General features: G+C 42.6%; 2 protein-coding genes across 2 annotated transcripts; one reads left to right on the plus strand and one right to left on the minus strand.

Moving 5' to 3' along the window:
• The first annotated feature begins 667 nt into the window (after window positions 1-667).
• On the plus strand, window positions 668-6,189 carry LOC120417393 (uncharacterized). Its single transcript, XM_039579415.2, has 2 exons — window positions 668-795; window positions 857-6,189. The coding sequence occupies exon 2, from the start codon at window positions 878-880 to the stop codon at window positions 5,231-5,233; it is 4,356 nt and encodes a 1,451-aa protein (XP_039435349.1). The 5' UTR covers window positions 668-795; window positions 857-877; the 3' UTR covers window positions 5,234-6,189.
• Window positions 6,190-8,126: 1,937 nt separating this feature from the next.
• Window positions 8,127-19,588, minus strand: LOC120417422 (vigilin). Its single transcript, XM_039579467.2, has 5 exons — window positions 19,515-19,588; window positions 15,356-15,440; window positions 13,454-13,534; window positions 11,155-13,392; window positions 8,127-11,082 (listed from the first exon to the last, which is right to left on the minus strand). The coding sequence occupies exons 3-5, from the start codon at window positions 13,467-13,469 to the stop codon at window positions 9,575-9,577; spliced, it is 3,762 nt and encodes a 1,253-aa protein (XP_039435401.1). The 5' UTR covers window positions 13,470-13,534; window positions 15,356-15,440; window positions 19,515-19,588; the 3' UTR covers window positions 8,127-9,574.
• Between the last annotated feature and the right edge of the window lie 1,427 nt (window positions 19,589-21,015).

Consider the following 21,015-nt stretch of genomic DNA (forward strand, 5'->3'; position numbering starts at 1 on the left):
TTGATTTTTGACCTTGATTCAACAAAAACTAGAGCACGCAATGCAAACAAACACGTTTTGTTTGGCTGTCCGTTTTGTGCATTTTTTTTTTTTTTGAAGTTTGGTTGAATTTGCTTGCCGAAGTCCCGAGTTATAAATATAAATGTTGACTGTAGTCGGGCGTGTACGAGTGTCAAAGGGACCATCCATAAACCACGTGGACACTTTTTTGGGAATCTTTTACCCCCCCCCCCCTTCGTGGACAATTGTCCATACAAAAAAAAAATTTTGTATGGATCGTGGACAATCGCCATACCCCCCCCCCCCCTTAAAGTGTCCACGTGGTTTATGGATGGTCCCAAACTGCTTCTGACTGAATTCCCTTCGGCCAATTGTCACAATTGCAGCAATTTTCAGGGTGTGTCAAGATAGCACGAGAAGATTGAAACATCTTTCATATTATGAAGGGTGACACGATGCACGGAGTTTTTTCGGTTTTTATTGAATATCTCAGGATTGATATCGAATTTTGGGGATCTGTTAAGGCCAAAAGGTGAGGCATTGAGAGCGGCGCAAAATGGCGTTCCTAACTCAATTTGGCCCAAAATGCACGTGCGACAAGATAGCATGACAACGACGATCTTATCAGTGTTGGTCTCCGTTGGCATGTGGCGTTCAGTGTCAGTGCAACAGTCCAAGCGAATGCTTGCGAAGCTGTGTTCGTCTCGCTTAGTTAATCTATTTAAACAAATAATTGAACATAAACCAGAGCCAAAGAATACCTCTACTTTTCCGTATCGGTACTACAAATCCTAGGTGAGTAACAACAGTTCATTGCAATGCGAGTTTGGCTTTAAAAAAAATCAATGACTTTCAGCACGATACTTAAAACAGAAAAATGGTGAAATTTTTCTCAAATTGGTTTAGTAAAGGAAAACAATCATCGCCATCTGGTTCCAGCCAAGCTGTCCTTGGTGAACCTCCGGAAGAAACGTTTTTCGACGCCGAAGACGGTAATTCGCTGGAAATAATCGAAGATCTGGACGTAATACCGGCAGCCATCGATTTCAAACGACATGTTTGGAAAAACAATTTGAAACCATGCATAAATCCACGATCTGCGAATGGAGTTGAGCGCAAACTTTTAAAAAATACACAAGAATACATCGAAGGACGCTGGACCGGTGGAGGGCGTTTGGAGAAACTTCTCTCGTTTCAGTTTATCGAGCAGGATGTGACGATTTATGTCAGAGAGCAAACTGCTGGCTATTTATGCACACTTGACGAAGACGACTTTGTCGCAAGAGTTCAGTTTAAAATGGACTCTGTAGGCTCTAATCTATCACTCGAAATTGTTAAACGGGACTTGCTGCGAAATATGTCTATGAATCGAATTATTTCCGATCGAAAATTAGACGATCTTAAATCAGCCGAGAAAAAAATAGTGGAACTTTTAAAGCAGCGAGAAGATTCGACAGCAATCGACATTAATCACGCTGAAGATATCTATCAAATAACCATGTTGAAACAAGCATCCATTGAGAGTATAGTGGGAAATAAATTTATTTCATTGGATCTTAAAAATGCAGCAAGAGATATCCAACAGAAGCGGAAAATTTTAGAAAATAGAAGGAAAACAATCAACCACGTCAAAAACGATCAGACAGTTGACTTAAAAATGGCTCTAGAATATGTGTGCAAAGGAATAATAAGGAAACATCGGGATGCTCTTTATGGTGTTTTTCCATGGAAAGTATCTTCTACGGATTATGACAAGCTAGAAAGCTTGGAAAGCAACAAAATACTGCACTTCTGCAAGCAAGATTTGGTACTTTTTACGAATCTGTGTAATCTTGTTAAAGACCCTTTACTATTATCGTTCGTTAAAGACACTTGGAACAAACTTTTTCTTCAAATCAATCAGCTAATGTCACGTAACACACCTACCTCATTGCGTGAGAATGCACCACTAACAAATCAGGTTAGTTTTTTTCTATGTAAGAGTTTTCAAGAAATTATCTCTGAGATTATTCGTAAATCAAATTTATCAATAGAAAAAATACTTCTGGAGGAAAGCACTAACAATTGGAGTATATCAAGGGCAAAGATTCCCTGGAAAAGTGCTTCTCCACTCAATACCAGCTTGGAACAACAATTTCATACTGTGTTCAAATTGATGCTTCATTTTTCTCCTGGTTATTATACGCGTAAGCAACCATTAAAATATGACTTTAAGGTACTTAAAAATTGCAACCCAAATGTCCATGACAATATGATATGGTCTTGTATTTTGGATGCTGCAATCGATGGTTTGTTGCTAGAAGATAAAGCTAGCAAAAATATATTTGACCAACTATTAGAAGGTTATGTAAACTTTTCCAAAATATCAACCAATCATGAAGCACTACGTGTCATTACACACAACATGGCGAAGTTCATAGTGCAAACTAGTGGATATCTTGCCGACAAAACTATATCTTATGACGACCGTAAAGTTTTGAGTCACCAAATTGATACCTTAAACAGAGCGGTCACAGAAAATAATTTTGAGCCTTTTAGAGATTTGGTAGAAGTTTATAACGATTACTGGGACAAGAGACAAAATATTATTGTTAAATTGGTTTCAAAGATTCCAGCTAAAAAATTTCTTCAGGACATTATGGTCATTACACAAAAGCTTGTAAAATTATTAATCGATGCTCATGAAAAACGAGGCACAATACCAAATCTAATAGATTGTTTGCGCTCGTTCAATGAACTATTGACAGATTTAAACGATGTTGACTTTACTTGGATCGTCAAGTGGAAAAAGACCGATTATCCATCCACGTTGTCTGTGGTGAATAAATCAAAGCAGTCGTACAAGGTCACGAATCCTGAGAATTATCTAGAATGTGTTGGAGAATCCGTAGAATTTTGCCGGCATTATACCATAGAAGTGCTTCACGAGCTAGTTGATATAGCTAATAAACTTTTCCTAAAAGAATGGCCGGACAATGAAGTTTTAAGTTCGAGCACCGAGCTTCTTAGTGCCATTCGCAAGTCGTTAATGTATCTCAAAGAGCAAGCCGATTACGAGTCCTTTGAGAACTTCAAAGCAGTAAGTGTTCAACCATTTGCCGTTACATTGCAAAAGAGTAAAAGCAGTGTTGACTTTATTAGGCGTATCGGCATCATTGGAGAATCGTTTTGGTATTTGCGAAAGCAGGATGAAATTGACATCAACGAAGCATTAAGATTGTACAAAGAATTAAATGCTAATGCATCGATAGAAAAGCTAAAACAATGCTATGATCGATATCAAGAAGAATTTCAAAAGTTTTTGCAAGACACGGCAAATGAAACGTCGGATGACAGGATTGATAAAATAGTATCGAAAGTTAAACAAATAGCAATGAGTTCAAACTTGGTAGATATTATCAAGTGGGATGAACAAATAAAATTTGAAATTATACCCAAACTCATTGCCGGGTTCGCTACGGTTTGGTCCATCCGTGAGTCCCGAGACTTGGTTCAATTCGGACAATATTTGAAGCCACACTGTATTCAGATTGTTTGCGTGTTTCTTCTGCTGGGTTTAGACAGTGATCAATCGATTAGCAAGCACCTTGCACAGGTTCTTACCGGTCAAGGCAAATCTCTGGTGCTGGGTTTACTTTCGGCGGTACTGGCACTGACCGGTAATAACGTGCGGATGGTGTGCTACAGTGAGTACCTTGCAAAACGAGACCGCTGCGATTTTGAAGATTTCTTTACTATGTTTGCAGTTCACAGTCGAATTTCATATGGCACCTTTGAAGAGATGGCCAATGAGATTCTTAACCCAACAATAAACGGCAAAAAACAATGCCTGCGGCAGCTGGTTGAAAAGCGTATTCTTAACCACGATGGTCAGTCTATTGGTAAGATAGCACAACTGGATGTCAGCAAGACCATACTTCTAATTGATGAGGTTGATGTTTTCTTTACCGATCAGTTCTATGGAAACTACTATAACCCGTGTACAAGGATCAAGCTAACTGGACTGACACGTGTTCAAGAAAAAATTTGGAAAATTGTACAAGATAACATTCAGGACAAGGATGTTGTTTTTCTGAAAGTTAAGGAATTCATTGAAGAAAATGTTAAGTGTCGCGATACTGAGCTGTTAGAGTTCCACAAATTTTACTACAAACCTGGAAAGTTTTGGTTGCTTAGTTATGATATGGTTCTAACAGAGTACACGAATGAATCCCTAATCGATGAACATTTGAAGCTGATGATCTCTACCGCCGCTAATGTTGTAAAAGGAAGTGATGCTGATTGGTATATCAGTAAATATAAATTGAATGAAAACGGAGTTGTAAGTTATCGTAATCCAAACGGGCTTTACAGCATACATACTATCAGCAACTACTACAACTCATTCAATTACTTCCGTCTGAAGGAAACTGAATTCGATCATAAATCATTCCAAAATTATGGCTATTTACTAATTGAATGTGGCAAAGTTTCCTATGCTAAGTTGCCAGAAAATTATCCAATAATTTTGGGAGTAAGTGGAACCCTGACATCTTTGAACGATCACGAGAAACAGGTTCTGAACCAGGAATACAATATTCATCGAACGTCCGACATGCCGTCATTCTTTGGTAGATCAAATCTGGAAATCCGCGCAAACATTTCGTACACCAAATTCGAGCAAGATTGGCTAGATAAAATTTATTCTCAAACGAACTCACAGCTCAATTCGAAGCGATCTGTGCTGATATTTTTCGATACAGACTGTGAAATAAATAAATTTACACTCAAGCATTCATCCTTTTTGGAACGTTTTAACATATTAACGGAAAATACCAACGAGGAAGATAAGAAACGATTCGTTAACGATGCGGGCATTGTCAAAACTGTCACATTGGCGACTAGACAGATGGGTCGGGGTGTGGACTTCAAGTCCAGCGTGGCAGTTGAGAATGCCGGCGGTGTGCACGTAATTCAGACGTTCTTCTCCATAGACATCAAGGAGGAAACGCAAATCAAGGGTCGTACGGCACGCAAGAACAATAAGGGCAGCTACGAGCTGATTCTATGCGCGGAACACCTGAAACGGGATAATCTAATTGAAGACGAAGACACGGATCCTAGCTATTCGAGTTTGGATGCGGCTAGGAAACAGTTGGTCGACAAAACAGGTGCCAATATTGAGGAGAAAATTAAAATCTCTGAAGAGAAACATAACACTACGTGGAGCTTTTATCAGACTTTTTTCAAATGATATGGAAGCTTTCCGTATTTTGATTGTCGACCTATACAGAGCGGATTCGCTAATTCGAATGGAACTGCATTCGAATGAGCGAATTCAAATTCGCTAATTGGAACGACTGACAGCAGTCAAAAGTTTGAAACCACGTGTTCGGAAATTGTCGAACAATGGTGTTGAAACGTCAACATCAGTTTGACAATTGTTTTTGACGGCTGAGTGCTTTTTAAATTCGAATACGTTCGAATTAGCGAGCATTCGAATTAGCTGACATTCGAAGTAGCGAAATTCGAATTAACGAATCCACTCTGTATATCAACAATTGCACGTAACTTATCAATTTTACATTCGTAATAAATTAAGTAAAAATTGTGTTCTAGAGCGCTCGATGAGTTTTATTGCAAATTACGACCAAATTTGAAGAAATTCCACAGTGGGCAGCGAGTTTTTTGACGCCGTCGGTTTCTGCCTTTCACAAGTCGTGCATTTCACTCCACTTACCTCTTTTTTGTGTTTTCTCAAACATCTTGAATTTCTTTAGTAAGCATCTTATTTCATGTAACAAAATACGAGAAATCGATTGGTGATACGTCAATTAATGGCAAATGACGGTAAAGGTCCATTTTGACCCAGATATCCCTTTGCATGTAACCCAAATCGTTTTTTTTTTTAGCTTTAGACACACTGAACTAAATTATAATTTTAAAAATAGTGGCTTATGGGACTCCTAAACGGTTCAAATTAGACCAAAACGTTCAAAATCGCTACAGCCATCCGTATCGAGATAATGAGTCCAATTACTTTGAACAACATCTCACCACACGCACAGGCATTTGCTTCTGAGTCGATACGTCAACGTCACGTCAAACCAAATCAAAAGTGCTCCGTTTTGGCTCCAATTTTGGCCCATTTAAAAAAAAATTAGGCGAGTGGTACCTTTATACATCATTACAGTTATGCAACTTACCAACAATTTGCTAAATATCAATGAATTTCTGAAAATATTTTTATCTGAAGCTTTTCGTATGTGACCTTAAAATTCCTTTTATTTTTTTTAAAGAATCGATTAAAAAAAAATCAATGAAAATATAAATTTTAGTCACGTTTTTAGTCATTCAAAAACCATAATCGCCACACAAAAAATACGGGTCTATTTATTTGGGGGGGGGGGGGTTGGGCCTATTATTATTTAATCCAAATTGCCCTGCTGGGTTGACTTGGGATTGCTGTATGTATGCTAGTCATACTAGCCTGTCTAATTTTGAGGTCATGTCGAGGGATTTTAGGTGCTCCCTTCTTAAATGGTAGCTGAAACAGATTTTCGTGATTTTTTGTGCCAATTGGGTCCTAAAATGAAGCTTAGATTGCTGATATTATTGTTTACAGCGATAAAGCTTATTTTTCTGAGTACAATGACCCTTTGCACGACCACAAAGAGTTTAAAATGGATTTTTAAAAATTAACCTCGCGGTCCTTCTTGACAGAAAACAGCTACTTGACAGCTCGTACCAAGGGGACCATAGTTGATCCATCAAAAAAATGTTGTCTTGTAAATTAATTTTTTTTTTTTTTTTGCATTAAAATGAAAAAAAGTGATATGAAATGAGATTTGATCGTGTTTTTTACCGTTGTAGATAAAAATATACATAGGGCTTTAGTACCTTCCTTATGACCAAAGAAGCCATTTTGTATCATTAGTTTGTCCATATAATTTTCCATACAAATTTGGCAGCTGTTCATACAAAAATGGTTCGTAAATATTCGAAAACCTGTAACTTTTGAAGGAATTTTTTGATCAATTTGGTGTCTTGGGCAAAGTTGTAGGTATTGTTAAGGACTATTCAGAAAAAATAGGTACACGGAAAAACAAATTGCTGATTTTTTATTACCTTTTTTTACACAAAAACTCAAATTCCCAAAAAACGTATTTTTTTTATTTTCGAAATTGTTTGATGTTTTAGGCAGTGTTGCGATCCTCAGCGCTGTGTGAGCTAGCTCACGATAGCTCGCGCTCACGTTCGCTCCGATTTTTTCAGCTTGCGTTTGCTTATCGCTCACGCTCGCGCCCATAATTCGCTCATGGAGCGCTCCGGCGCTTTCAGGTATAAAATCTATTAAGCGTTAAAATTTCAAAATTTTAAAATTTTCAAATTTCAAGATTTAAAAATTTCTAAATTTTTAAAGCTCAAAATTTCTAAATTTTTAAAGTTCAAAATTTCTAAATTTTAAAAGTTCAAAATTTCAAAATTTTAAATTAGGGCATTAATAGCACTAAATGAGCACTAAATTTTAGCACAAAAAATAAAAATAGCGACATGTGTCATCAAGCTTGTATTTTAAATTTTGTATGACAATTTGTATGGAAACTATAAGGGCACTAAATGTGAGGTATAGGGCACTAAATAGCACTAAATGAGCACTAAATTTTAGCCAAACAAATTCAAAATGGCGACATGTGTCATCTGGCTTGTATAGACCTATCGTCAATACTAACTGTGACACACTCTTGAAAAACTCGCGCCTCTCTTGGGACTCTTTTAGTGTTCATTTTATCATTTAGTAAAAGCTTAACTAAATGATCCCAATTCCTCAACAGACGATCAAAACACACGGGTTAAACAATTACAGAAAATGTAATAGGATTTATTTCCTTTTATTCATCGACGCTCCGCCAGGAAACCCCGATTGCGCTTTTCTTTTCCGCAGGTTTTTACTCTGCTCGCTTGCTTTCTCTTGTTGCTTGCTTCATTTCCGAAATCAAAAAGCTGTCGTCGTTCACTTCGTTTCTCAAGTTTACATTATTAATCTTAATTACAAGTTAAGTGTATAATCAACTGATGAGTGTATGCTTCTTTCAATCTGTTTACGCTCACTGTATGCACATTCCCCTAAATTTATTGTTCATTTCTCAGTGACTCGTTTGTTTCTGCTCTAAAGTTGTTTCGTTAGTTGCTTGCATTCCTTTAGTTTAATTTTTTGTTAATCACTTCAAACTAGCACAATATTATATTTTTAAAAGATGAAAAGAAAACTCCGCTTACCTACTGCACTATACTGATTATCAAAAAATATATGTAGGTATATAATAGTTTCAGCTTGTTTACTGTAAAAATTTGCAAAATCAACCAAGAAGTTTTCTGTTAAATCTAAATTGTGAAACAGTTTTTTTTTCCATTTCGCTAGAATTCTCATTTCCATTCCTATTCGATACACTCAAACAAACAGAACAAACTTAAAGGTTTTAATTGTTCAGCTTTTAATTTTATGTTCAGTACTTAGTTTGCTTTTCTTCTTGTCACCCATTTTAATATGTTTGGAAAACTGATTTGCATATTGTGGTACATTTCATCATCTCCCTCTGTCTTGCACATTTTAGTTACATAGATTGAGCCAACATAAAAATTGTTTCTTTTTCTCTTTCTTGATCCACACACATACACACGTGAGATCTCGGTACGATTGCTTCGGAAAAGAGCTTTTATGGTAACACGCTTGAAACGTAACAGGGATCATCAGCAAGAGAAAAAGTTATCCGATAAATAAGGACGAGCACATTTCTTTTCTTCCAACAAATAAAAGGCCAATTTATGTATTATTACAATATAATTTCCCATGATAAACTTAAATGTGGGATGTTGTGTTCTATTAAACTGCGGATTAGTAATCGTTCGCATTTTCTTAGCAAAAAAAAAACAAAAAACTGAGACACACGATTGTGACACGACGCTTGCAGCGGTCGCTAGTCTAGGTAAAATTTAATATAAATTCTGCACTGTTTCGCGCTGGCGTCGCTCTCTTACTCTCCGTTGCACACACACATGCGCGCGCTCGCATATTATATTGCCTTCCTTTTTTTTGCGTTTGTTTTATGTACAACTTGCACTAGATCATGTATATTTTTCCCACAATATTGATTGTATTTTAAAGGTTAGCAAAACAAAAACGTAGAACCAGAAAAAAATATTAAATAAAATAGAAAAAAAAAAAACATATTTGTCTTAGTGTTGTTGCTTCACTCAAATCAAGAAACCTGTACGAGACTGCCTGGTAGATTGATAAGTCTTTAAAAGAAGCCTTTTCCGGACGAGAGAGTTGTCCAGCTGTCCAGGGAGGATAACAGGTGCGTGAAAGCTGTGTGACACGAAACCGGTCGCTGCTATTACATTGTAGCTGGGTTGGGAGAAAAATTGACTTCGCCCTGCCTCTCTCTCTCTCACTCTCTCCACCCTTCTCTCATGCGCTATGTGTGTCTCTCGTGATCTCGTTCGCTCTCTCTCTCGCTACGTTACGGATGAATCTATTGTTTCACGTGTGGTTGTGTGTGTGTGTGTTTATAATTGCTGTTCAAAGTCACGCTTAGTGGCGAGCGTTCCAGGCCGATGCGATCGGAGCCGATGGTGCCTGCTCGACTGGGGCCGGTCCGCCGAGGCCAAAGTCGGGGAAGTCCTCCTGGGACTGCGTGTTGGGAGCGTTGTTGCGGCGTTCCCACGGGGCGCCCTGCACGACAAAGCCCTGCTTGGGCGTTTCGCGCTGATTGCCAATGTCCTCCAGGATCTGGGTGAAGGTCGTTTGCTGCGTCGGGGCGGTTGTAACGACGTCCTGCAGGAACTCCTCCTCCAGATTGAGCAGATGATCGCGGCAAGCCTCGACATCGTCCTGGTGGCTGCCGGAGATCACAATGATCGACTGGTCCGGATCTTCCGGCCGCGGGAAGCTAATCTCCACCTTGAACATCTCCTTGATCTCGCGGACGCGACGTCCCTTGAAGCCGATGAAACGGCGGTGGACGCGCTCGTCAATGGAAACCTCCTCGCGGTGCATCGAGTTGAGTTCGTTCACGATGCCGAGGATCTCGTCGCGAGCGGCGTAGGCGTTCGCTTCGTATCCCTGGATCGAGATGATGTTGTTCACAGGATCGTCCACCTTCGGGAACGAAATCTGCACCGAGTGGTTTGCACGAATCTTGTTCACAACAGCACCACGGCGACCGATAATCTTCGGATGGAACTCGGGGTCAATTTCAACCTTCACCTCGAACGAACGCAGCTCGCGATCCTTGCGGTCAGCCTCCAGCTCAACAATTCGCTTCTCGATGGCAATCTTGGCCTCCTCGATGTTGGCCCGCGCTCCGGTGACCTTGATAATGTCCAGCTTCTGGTCCTGCGGCGACAGCTCAATGTGCACGTCGTACGTGTTCATCAACTCCTTGACGTCACGTCCCTTCTGGCCGATCAGCGAGCGATGCAGATCGAACGCAACGTTGATTTCCTCCGTAATGGGAACCAGAGCCAACAGAGCCGCCTTGGCCTTGTCGCACTTTTCCTTGCGTCCACTGATCCGGATAATGTCCGTCGTCATGATGGGATCTCCCCCGTTGACGTCGCCATTCTGGTAGCCCTCGGCGATCGCTTCCTGCGCGTCGCGCTCCGGGAACTTGATGTTGACGTCAAACTCGGACGTAACTCCCTGCACCTTCGAGCCACCCTTGCCCATAACGATACGGTGGTGACGGGCCGGGATGATGCACTCGATCGTAACCATCTGCTCCAGATCCTCGACAATCTCCAGCATGCGAGCCTTGGCCGCATCGATACAGTCCTTGGCGCCCTTCAGCGTCACCCGGTCGCTGTCGACGCCCGACCGCGGGAACGAAATCATCACGCCACCGCACTCCTCGGCAATCCGGTGCAGCACCTCACCGCGACGGGCCACGAAATGCTTGTGGAACTTGGGGTCCACGCTGATCTCGTCCTCGACGATGTTGTCGATGTTCTTGATGATCGCCTCCAGCTGGGTACGGGCCTCCTCGACGCCCTCCTTCTTGCCGATGATGGTGATGACCTCCTTGTCTTCATCGTTAGTACCTTTTGAATTGAAATGGAGTTGGACATTAGACCTTTAATCGTGACCAAAGTATGTGGTTTGGTACAACTTACCCGGGAAGATGATCCTGGCGCCGGTGAGGTCGCGGATCTTCTTGATGGAAGCACCGTTCTTGCCGATCAGGAACTTGTGGTGCTGCGGCTTGGCACGTACCTCGGCAGTGAAAGAGGACAGCTCCTTCTCGTTGGTCAGCTCGATCAGCTGCGCCTTGGCGCGATCGACGTCCTCCTTGGGGCCACGGATCGCCACCTTGTCGCTCTTGGATTCCGGGCTGGGGAACTTGATCGAGACGCCACCGCACTCCTCCATGATGGACGAGATCAGCTTGCCGCCGGATCCGATCAGCGAGTTGTAGTACTTGGGCGGAATCTGGATCTCCTCGGTGATGATGTTGGCCAGCTCTTCCTGGATCTTCTGGATGCGGTCGCGAGCTTCCTTCACGTTTTCCTTCTTTCCGGTGATGACAATCACGTCGTTCTTGTCACCCTCGGCCGGCAAATCGATCTTGGTTTGAGTCTCGTCGCGAATCTTCTTGATGTTGGCACCGCCCTTGCCAATGACGTACTTGTGGAACTGCTTGAAGATGGGCACCTCCATGACGAACGAGTTCTTCTGCAGCTCCTTGACGTACTTGGCCAGGTACTTGCTGCACTTGTCGACATCTTCGCGCGGTCCGCGGATCTTGACAATGTCCGACTTGTCGTTCGGACCGGGGAAGATGATCTGCACCTGGTTGTGCTTGTCGCGGATCTCGCGGATCGTTTCGCCCTTCGCTCCGATGATCGTCTTGAACAGGCGATGGTCGATCACGATCGACTCTTCCTTTTCGTTTTCCAATTTCGTGATCTTTTCAAGCAGCTCCTGCTTGGCTCGCTCAACACCGTCGGCCGGTCCCTCGATACGGATCGGCTTGATCGAGTCCTTTTCGTCGATGTTGATGAGCACCTCGTACTCCTCCTTCATCCGGTTGATGTTGGCTCCGTTCTTGCCGATAATGTGCTTGCAATAGATCGGATCCACCATCATCTCGGCGAAGGTGAGACGCCCGGTCAGATCTTTGACCATTTTCTCCAGTGCCTCGGCGGAGGCATCAACCTGCTCTGGCAGGCCTTCGATCTTGATCTTGTCCTCGTTGAACTCCACGTGCACGTTCGGGTACTGGGCGGTAAACTCCTTGATGTGGCCACCCTCGCGTCCGATAATGTACTTGTGGATCCACTGGGGACACTCGAGCGTCGTGGTGCGAACCGAGTTCGCCTTCTGGTACACGACGCTCAGAGCGTTTCCGAGCTTGTCCTGCGGGCCACGCAGAGTGATGGTATCGTTCTGGGAATCGCTCGAGGGCATCTCCACCGACACGCCAGTCATCGACAGGATCTCCTGGATAGTGGAACCCTTCGGTCCGACGATGTACTTGTGCTGGGCACGCGGAACTTCGACGCCGACGCTGGTACACTTTTTCTCCATTTCCTTGCTGATGGCTTCGATGCGTGCCTTGGCCTGCAGTACGCCCTCCTTCTCGCCGGTGATGATGATCTCGTCCTTCTGGACCGACGGGGGCGGAATGTTGATCTTCGCGCCCGTCTCCTCCATCATCTTGTTGACGTTCTCGCTGTGCGGTCCCACAATGAACGGATGGTAGATCTTCGGGATGTTGACACGCTCGAAGGCCTTGCGCGACTGCTCGTCCGACGTGATGCGGATCTCGTGCTCGGCCTTCTCGATGCCCTCCTTCGTGCCGGAGATCGTAATGACGTCCGACTCGTCGTTGATACGGGGCACGTTAATCTTGGTGGCCGTAGTTCTCTCCAGCTCACGCAAACGGTCTCCCTTCTTACCCAGGATCCAACGGTGGTGCTCGCGCGGGATGCTAATCGACTTGCTCGCCTGCGTCTGGAAGTGCACCAGAATCTTGCGACGCGCCTCGATCACCTCGTTCGGCTTGCCCGTCACCAGGAACGTCAACGATTGGTCCTTGCCGCTCGAGATCTCGATATGGGCGTTGGTTTCCTTCATGATGTTCTGGCACGTGCGCAGCGATTCCCCCTCGCCAAACTTGTCCGAGTCGTACTTGCGCTCGCCGGACGGCACGATGAAGACCTGCGTCACAACCGAGCTGCCGACGCGCATGTTCTGCGTGGCCGGCGAGATGGTTTGGTTGTTGAAGCGCGGCGTATCGCTCACCGGCAGCGCCGGGAACAGATCATCGTAGCACGGCGTCGCGACGGGACCGGTGGCCACAGCCGCCAGGTTGTTGTCGTACGCGGCGGCGTTGGGCTGCTGATCAACGACTGCAAAACCGAAATAAAAGTTAGCTCAATTTGTTGTGACAGACGACCGAGTTGAACCAACCTGTTGAATCCTCCATCACTGCTGCTTGTTTTACTGCTTGAAAAGAAAAGTCCTGATTCGTAGCAAGTCTTTACAGTACCACTGCGGAAGAGAAAGAGAGCGAGAGTAGAAAGAAGAATTGTTTAGAGACACGTGGCACTAGGGGAAAATTGAGTGCAGAATAGATTAAATTATTACAACGAGCCATATGAGATCACCTCGCTACTCCCACTTCACTTCGTAATGGAAGAAAGAGAGGGCACCACATCAAAAGAGAACGGATCACACACCACAGGGTGGAGAGATCTTCGAGCAGAAATTTTCGAACGAACTTCGAAACGAAAGTGTAAAACGATAAAAGTCGACTAAAATAAGAAAAAAAGGAAACAAAACCAGCAAAACCACACCGAGAAGCACGAGAGATAGTGCTGCTGGTGCTGGTCTGGTCATTTGTACAAACACAGGCAAAGAGAAATGCGCTGCGCAGCGCACCAAGACGGGCAGATCTAGCCGAGCTAGTTTTGCGGGAGGAGAATTTGTTCAGCGAGAGAGAGAGCGCTGATTGCGGTTATCTCCACTTCTTGCGATGCTCTTGATTCTAGATTTGGTGCGTTTGCGGAAGATGATTTGATTATCGAATCTTATCAGAATCGTAAAACTCCAAAACGTGAAAGGGGCGCCTTCGCCACGCTGTTTAATCCATTATTCACTCCATCAATGCTGCCAACGTGGACTCCTCGCGCGTCGCGCCAAAGAGGAGTGCCAACTCACTCAGCCTTTGCTGCTGCTGCTGCTGCGCACCAAGACGGGAAACCATATCAAACCGCTGATACCACACACCGGCGGACGTCAGCAGTGTTGATAAGCGCCCGATTTTAGCTCAATCATCATTCCAGCGGGCGAGCGAGCGAGACATTCCACCACGACGATCGGGCAGCGGTTACCAAGCTGGCCAATAACGGTTGTTCTGTTTTGATTTTCCATCCTCCTATCCTAGTTTCGTTGAGGTGAAGAAACGCACCATCGCGCATACCATCGTCGCCGTCTTCCGACCGCGACCTCTTTCGATGTATTTGTGATGGTGGGGGCGCCCGCAGAAGAAGGAACAAAAAAAACAAAAACATCACGTAATCACTTTCGACGTGTCACACCGTATCGGGTTCGACCGGGGGTTAATGAGTCCGGTCGTGTCGAAATTAACGTGATTTGGCGACTTTCTTTTCAGCTTGCCGGTTCTTGAGTTGTTAGTGTCTGCTGTTGAGTGGCTACCAACGTTCCACTACCTGCTCGACCGTCTTCTGTGTGTGTGTGCAAGCGTTACAGCGAAGGTCTTTTACCCCGGTGGGATCCACAAGGCATGCAGGCAGGCAGGCCGCGAGGGTGACCTTCCCAGTTGAGTCTCTTTTAGTGACCGGCGAATTTACGGTCATCTTCTACCAATTGCTCTCTAGCATTTCATGACCGCGACGAACCCCCTCAGGTAATCTGTTGTACGGTGTCGCCCTGCTGGTCGGTTCCTTGATGGGCTTGACCCAGACATCGGAAGCATGCGATTGAACGGGCGAAAATGATCACACGTCGACAGTTTTTTTTTTCCTTCTGACTCCGTCTTCCTCTTCGTCCATTTCATTCCTAGAGCCGTGCATGGTTCTCTCACGCGCTTAATTTTTCTCTCTCTCACTCTCTGCTGCTCGATGTGGCCGCCGCCACGGTGGCCAGTGCTGCCGATGTAATTTCGGTGAACCATGGTTTGAATGGTTTAATTAACACCACACTACACACGAACTGCACGATCGCGGATCACCACTTTTATACTAAAATTGGAACTATACAGAGGTCACCACACACTTCGGGTCACGCACCGTTTCTTGTGATATCTGAAACCAAAAAAAAAATCACGAAACCCAAAAAAAAAATACTCACTGTACTGTATATAGCCAAAGATCCGGTTAGATGAGATTTGTCCTCGTTGGAGACTCCAGCTTGAATGCACTTGGTTTGCCGTTTGCTGCGTAGATAGATCCAGCAACCACACAACCACACAGAGGCGCGCAGGCATTCCGTAGGATGTCGATGGAGGCGGGTGCAATGACCGAAAAGAGGGAAGAAAACAAAAACAGTAACGAAATTAGTACGTTTTTCTCCTGCTCATTGACGGATCGTGTCTGGAAGTGAAAGGATTTTTGATTGTGAAAATTGTTTGGCTGGCGGTGCCCAGCTTTTTGTCCGATTTTATGTAACCTAATCACAAAGTTTTCTTCACGCAAAGTTATCCTGTCTGCGACTTAAACCGGACCCCCGCGAGACGGCACGGAACGTAACGCAAATATGTGTGGCTATACTTCGGACAGGAGAGATAGGGATGGAGAGCGCAGAGCGTGTGACCCAAGTGTTGCCAAAAGTCTTCAAAGTTAATGGAAACTATTTAAAGCCAACATAACTCACCAAGTTCATTAGAAAATTTCGATAAAAATTAACAATTTTAAGCAAATACAAAATTTTAATTGAAAAAAAAATTGATTTTAGGTATCACAGACAGCATAAGCCAAGTCTGATACAAACTATACTTTTCCATAATTTCGCTGTCGGCCAACATGTATTGGATTGGACCAAGCACACAAAAAAAAATAAAAAAAAAATCATAGCTTTTTGATACTTTTTGATTTAAACAGGTTTTTAAGTTGAGGTCTGGAGTTTTTTTTTTGAAAAGGTCCAATAAACCAAATTTTAGTTTTTGCTTTTTGGGTGGTTTTTAATACCCCTGACTTAAGGCGGTTTCACAAACACCCAAAAAGCAAAAAATGAAAATTTGGTTTATTGGACCTTTTCAAAAAAAAAAACTCCAAAGGTTTAAATTTGTTTTTTCTTTGCTTTCCTCAACATAATACGAGTAATGAGCTCCGTCTTTACCTATCATAAGCCCTTATTGGAAAATATCAAGTTGTGTTGAGTACTTTAAAAAGTATGCATAAAAACGATTTTTTGCTAAGATTTAGGAAATTATAAAAGGGCTGCGTTTTCAACAATATTTTGAATTTGAAATATTTTTTCAAACGTATCTGAAAGACATTGTTATTTTTAGTCCAAAAAATTGTAGATCTGACAATCCTATCAAAAGTTATGAATACCTAAGTGTTAATTATACACTTTATATGAAGCCGGATCTCAGATATTTTGATGAAAATGAAGTCCAGCTCCATTAAACGATCCTTCTTTGGATGGGTATTTTAGTCTACCCAAAGCCAAACAAGCTCAAGAGCTGACAACCCTATCATAAGTTGTGAGTTCTTAAGGGTTATTGAGGACGGATGTCGAAAATATTTTGATGAAAATTATTTTTGGACGGGTAATTGAAATACCTTGAATGAGCCTTGATTTTTTTGACGTAGACTTACGTCTTTGTCGAAGGTACTGGGGTGCCATTCCAAAAAACCCGGGCCGAAGGCCCTGGAATACTGCGTCATCCGTCAAACGCTTATATCTTCCTTCCCTCAAATCGAATCGGCACGATTTTGGTTCCATTCGATTCGAAAATTATTCAGCAATTTGCTATTAAATTTTCAATGTTGGCAAAATAGTTTTACTATTGTAACAACTCAATGTTTTAAAATGTTTTCAAAATGCAGAGATTTTGCAAGCAAAATGAGCGCTTCCCACTCACGGACGGGAAGGTCAAGTACCTATTTTGAGGGGAAAATCACACAAGCAGCGCGACCGAGTGTCGGTCGCGAAAAAGGAGGGGAAGTAGCGGGCCGAAAACATATATAAGAAACTGCGCCAGATTTCAGACCATCATTCACGTCTCAGACGTCGGACCGGCAGCAGCAGCAGGAAAGCTCAGCCCAGAGCAGCAGCAGCAGGAGAGAGACCAGAGCAGCAGCAGTAGGAGAGAGAGAGGGACCAGAACTGCAAAAGAAGCGCGCATCGCCGTCTCGTCGTCACCGTCAGCCAGTGGCCTCTCGATGGCCGGACCGTTTGGATCTTTCGTGGTAGGGGGTGAGAACTTCCCAACTCTTCGGAGTTGCCTCACTCCCCGTCTCTCGTCCCACCCGTGATGAGTCGGTGAAATGCCTTTCAGGAACTAGTGTTGGTCTTCGGGGGTGACGGATTGCACAGCTTTCTGAGGCTGCTCCCCCCCCCCCCCCCCAAACCCCTCTCTCTCCCCCACATTATGCTACCAAACTTTCATTCGGTTCGCGAAAAAATCGTTTTTCGTGCTTTTCTCCTCCATTCGATGTTTCCATTGTTTAAATAAGGCTTTCTAGTCAAAGATTTACCAACATATTCAAAGTATGGTTACATGGCAGTTGCGGTTCGATTGAGTTGACTGGAGTGTGTAAGTTCTGTCTTGTTGGGGGGTCCATCTCCCATTTACGATCTTATTCCGTTAATGTATTTCAAGTATCTAGCTAATTCTACAAAATTAAGATATGGAAAACTCTATGTCCACATCTCAAAACTTTACGTAGTCTACTTTGACTTTTTAAAAAGATCTGACTACCGGACTACCCTATCGAAAGGTATGAACAGTAAAATTAAATTGATAGAATGTTGAAAGTATGGATGTTGCTATTTTGAGGAAAAATTACAATGTAAATGTGAGGAAAACACTTATCACATTAAAGTGGAATAAGTAACAAGTTTTTATGATTACAACTCTATACTGCATAAACTTTCAGCAAGCTGAGAAAACGAGCTTGAAGTTTAATTTTTTTTTCTTGAGTTTCATCAGAAGGTTAAAGTTTGAGTAGTCATTATTGTGACACGGAAAACAATCATAAATTATTTTTTTGCAATTCCGTCGTGAAACTACTTACTTTTCCTGTCATTCTTGAACGACGAAATAGCCTACTTTTCTGTACCAAAAATAACAGAATCGAATAGCAACACTTTTCAAAATAAATGCTGAAAAGTTGAACTTTTCAGCACTTGTTTAGAAAAGTAACACTTTTCAACATTTTTTTGATTTAAACGATTTATTGACAAAATACATGAAAATTTGACATAAAATTTCACTCAGTGTGTTTTTTGGAATTGCAAAAATTGTTGTATGGAACTCGTTGCAAAACTTGATTTTTTCAGCACTCTTCGTATAAATGTACGACTCGTGCTGAAAAAATCCTCTTTTTGCAACTTGTTGCATAAACTACTATTAACCAATCAAGCAAAACGATGTAAACAGTCTATTCTGCTCACGTGCATAACCAATTAAGCTAATATTTTGTGGAAGGTGTTTTTCGTCTTTTCATATGGCATTAGCTAGACTAAAATCTCCATTGGATTTAACCAAACTTAAGAGTAAGGCCAGAATCCAGATCTGCCTCATGATCTAGTTTAATAATTATTTATATAAAAAATTGAAACATTGATTAAACATAATTTTTACTCATTTATGGACTTTTTCGCACAAATTCAAAGTTTTCATGTTTTGAAAATAAAAAAATATATTATGGGTTTAATGATTTTTTTAGCAAGTACTTTTCAATAAAAAGTCAACACGAGAAAAGTGCGCATTAGCACTTTGACACCTGGAACTATTTAGCTTATTCAGAAAAAAAACATGTAACTTTATCACAAAACCTCATTTTTGAAACAATAACAGGTATTCCAGCTTCACTTTGACATGGCAATTACCTGCGTCTCGGAATTTGCAAAATAGTTCGTCAAAATGCTTATGCGCCCTTTTCAAATGTTGCTGAAACTACAAAATCAACAATAAATGCAAAAAGGGTAGCATTCATTAAGCTAAACATTGAATGAAGTATTCAATTCACAAAACAACATCCGGCGCAACATCATTCATGAAAATTTAAATCCCCAACTTGGTGCGCGCTGGCAACACTGTAACACACACACAAACAGACACACACACACATCCGACCGGCTCTCGCTCTCTCTCGGAGAAACCAAGAGAGAGCAAAAAAGCAGAGCACCGAGAGAGCCCGTTCTTCTTCCTCCTCGTGTGTGTGCCGCCGCTTATTCTTTCTCCTTCCCAATTTATCACTGCAATATGGTTCTCTTGGCCAGGGCCAATCCCGGCCACCGGAAAAATCGGATTTGCCCCGGCGCAAAACCGCCGTACCGGGTCGCGAATCGGCGCGTCGCGTGCGGGACACTTCCCGCAGGGCACTTTTCACTGTCACTGTCACGGAATCGGACAAAAAACGGGCCAATTCCAGCTCGACAAAAGCGAGCACACCGCAGAGCCGCACACTTTGATGGCCAAGAGAAAAGGCCAAAATTCACAAAAATCCAGACAGAGCGAACCAAAAACTTGCGTTGAACCTCACGTACCGACTCCCAAGCAATGAATGAACGGTACGAAGGCAACTTTCGTGGAGCCGCAGCTTTTGCTGGCGTGTCAAACAGGGTTGCCGGGAGTGGGGTTTCGACGGTTTTGACAGGCGGTGGGTAAAGTTTACCGCAAAAGTCTGTACAGGACTGTGCTGCCTGCTTTGCACTGAGTTAAAACTATGGTGCACATTTCCAGAGCAACATTTGAAAGGGGCGGTACGACACGAGGTACGACCTAAGATACGACATTGTTCTTACGGCCTTTAATTACACGCGTTTAAATAAGACGAAAGGCCGTAAGAGCAATGTCGTACCGCCCCTTTCAAATGTTGCTCCAGTTATCTTATTTAACATTGTGATTTTTTGGCCATTTATAAAGCCTTAGAAATAGTAGTTTATGCAACAAGTTGCAAAAAGAGGATTTTTTCAGCACGAGTCGTACATTTATCCAACGAGATTCACCGAGTTGGATAAATACGAAGAGTGCTGAAAAAAACAAGTTTTGCAACGAGTTCCATGCAACATTTTTTGCAATTCCGATAATGGGACTATCCATAAACCACGTGGACACTTTTTTGGGAATCTCAACCCCCCCCCCCCCCCCCTTCGTGGACAATTGTCCATACAAAAAAAAAATCTTTTTTGTATGGAGCGTGGACAATCGCTTACCCCCCCCCCCCCCCTAAAGTGTCCACGTGGTTTATGGATGGTCCCTAAACACCCTTTGAGTGAAATTTTAAGTCAAAGTTTCATCTATTTTGTCAATAAATCGATTAAATCAAAAAAATGTTGAAAAGTGTTACTTTTCGAAACAAGTGCTGTAAAGTGTTCTACTTTTCAGCACTGAAATGGGTGCTGAAAAGTAGAACTTTTCAGCATTTATTTTGAAAAGTGTTGCTATTCGATTCTGTTATTTTTGGTACATTTTTGGTAGGCTATTTCGTCGTTCAAGAATGACAGGAAAAGTAAGTAGTTTCATGACGGAATTGCAAAAATGTATTTTTTGTTTCAAACCCTTTTACACGGAGTTCACACACACACTACCGTCATCAGGGGTGACATTGTATGACCCAATCTCACCTCCCAAACCCAATGTCACCCCTGATGACGGTACAAAACGTTTGTTTTGATAGTGTGCGTTAGCGCCTTGTAAAAACTGACAGTTCGTCACAAACTAAAAAGCGTCAAACGAAAAAGGGATACACTCAATGTCATTCGTTTTAGGACCTAATCAATAGAAGTCAAGCTTTTAAATAATTTAAAATTTGAACATTGCAAAATAATAAAAA

This window comes from Culex pipiens, chromosome 3, assembly GCF_016801865.2.
Source record: "Culex pipiens pallens isolate TS chromosome 3, TS_CPP_V2, whole genome shotgun sequence".
Lineage (NCBI taxonomy): Eukaryota > Metazoa > Arthropoda > Insecta > Diptera > Culicidae > Culex > Culex pipiens.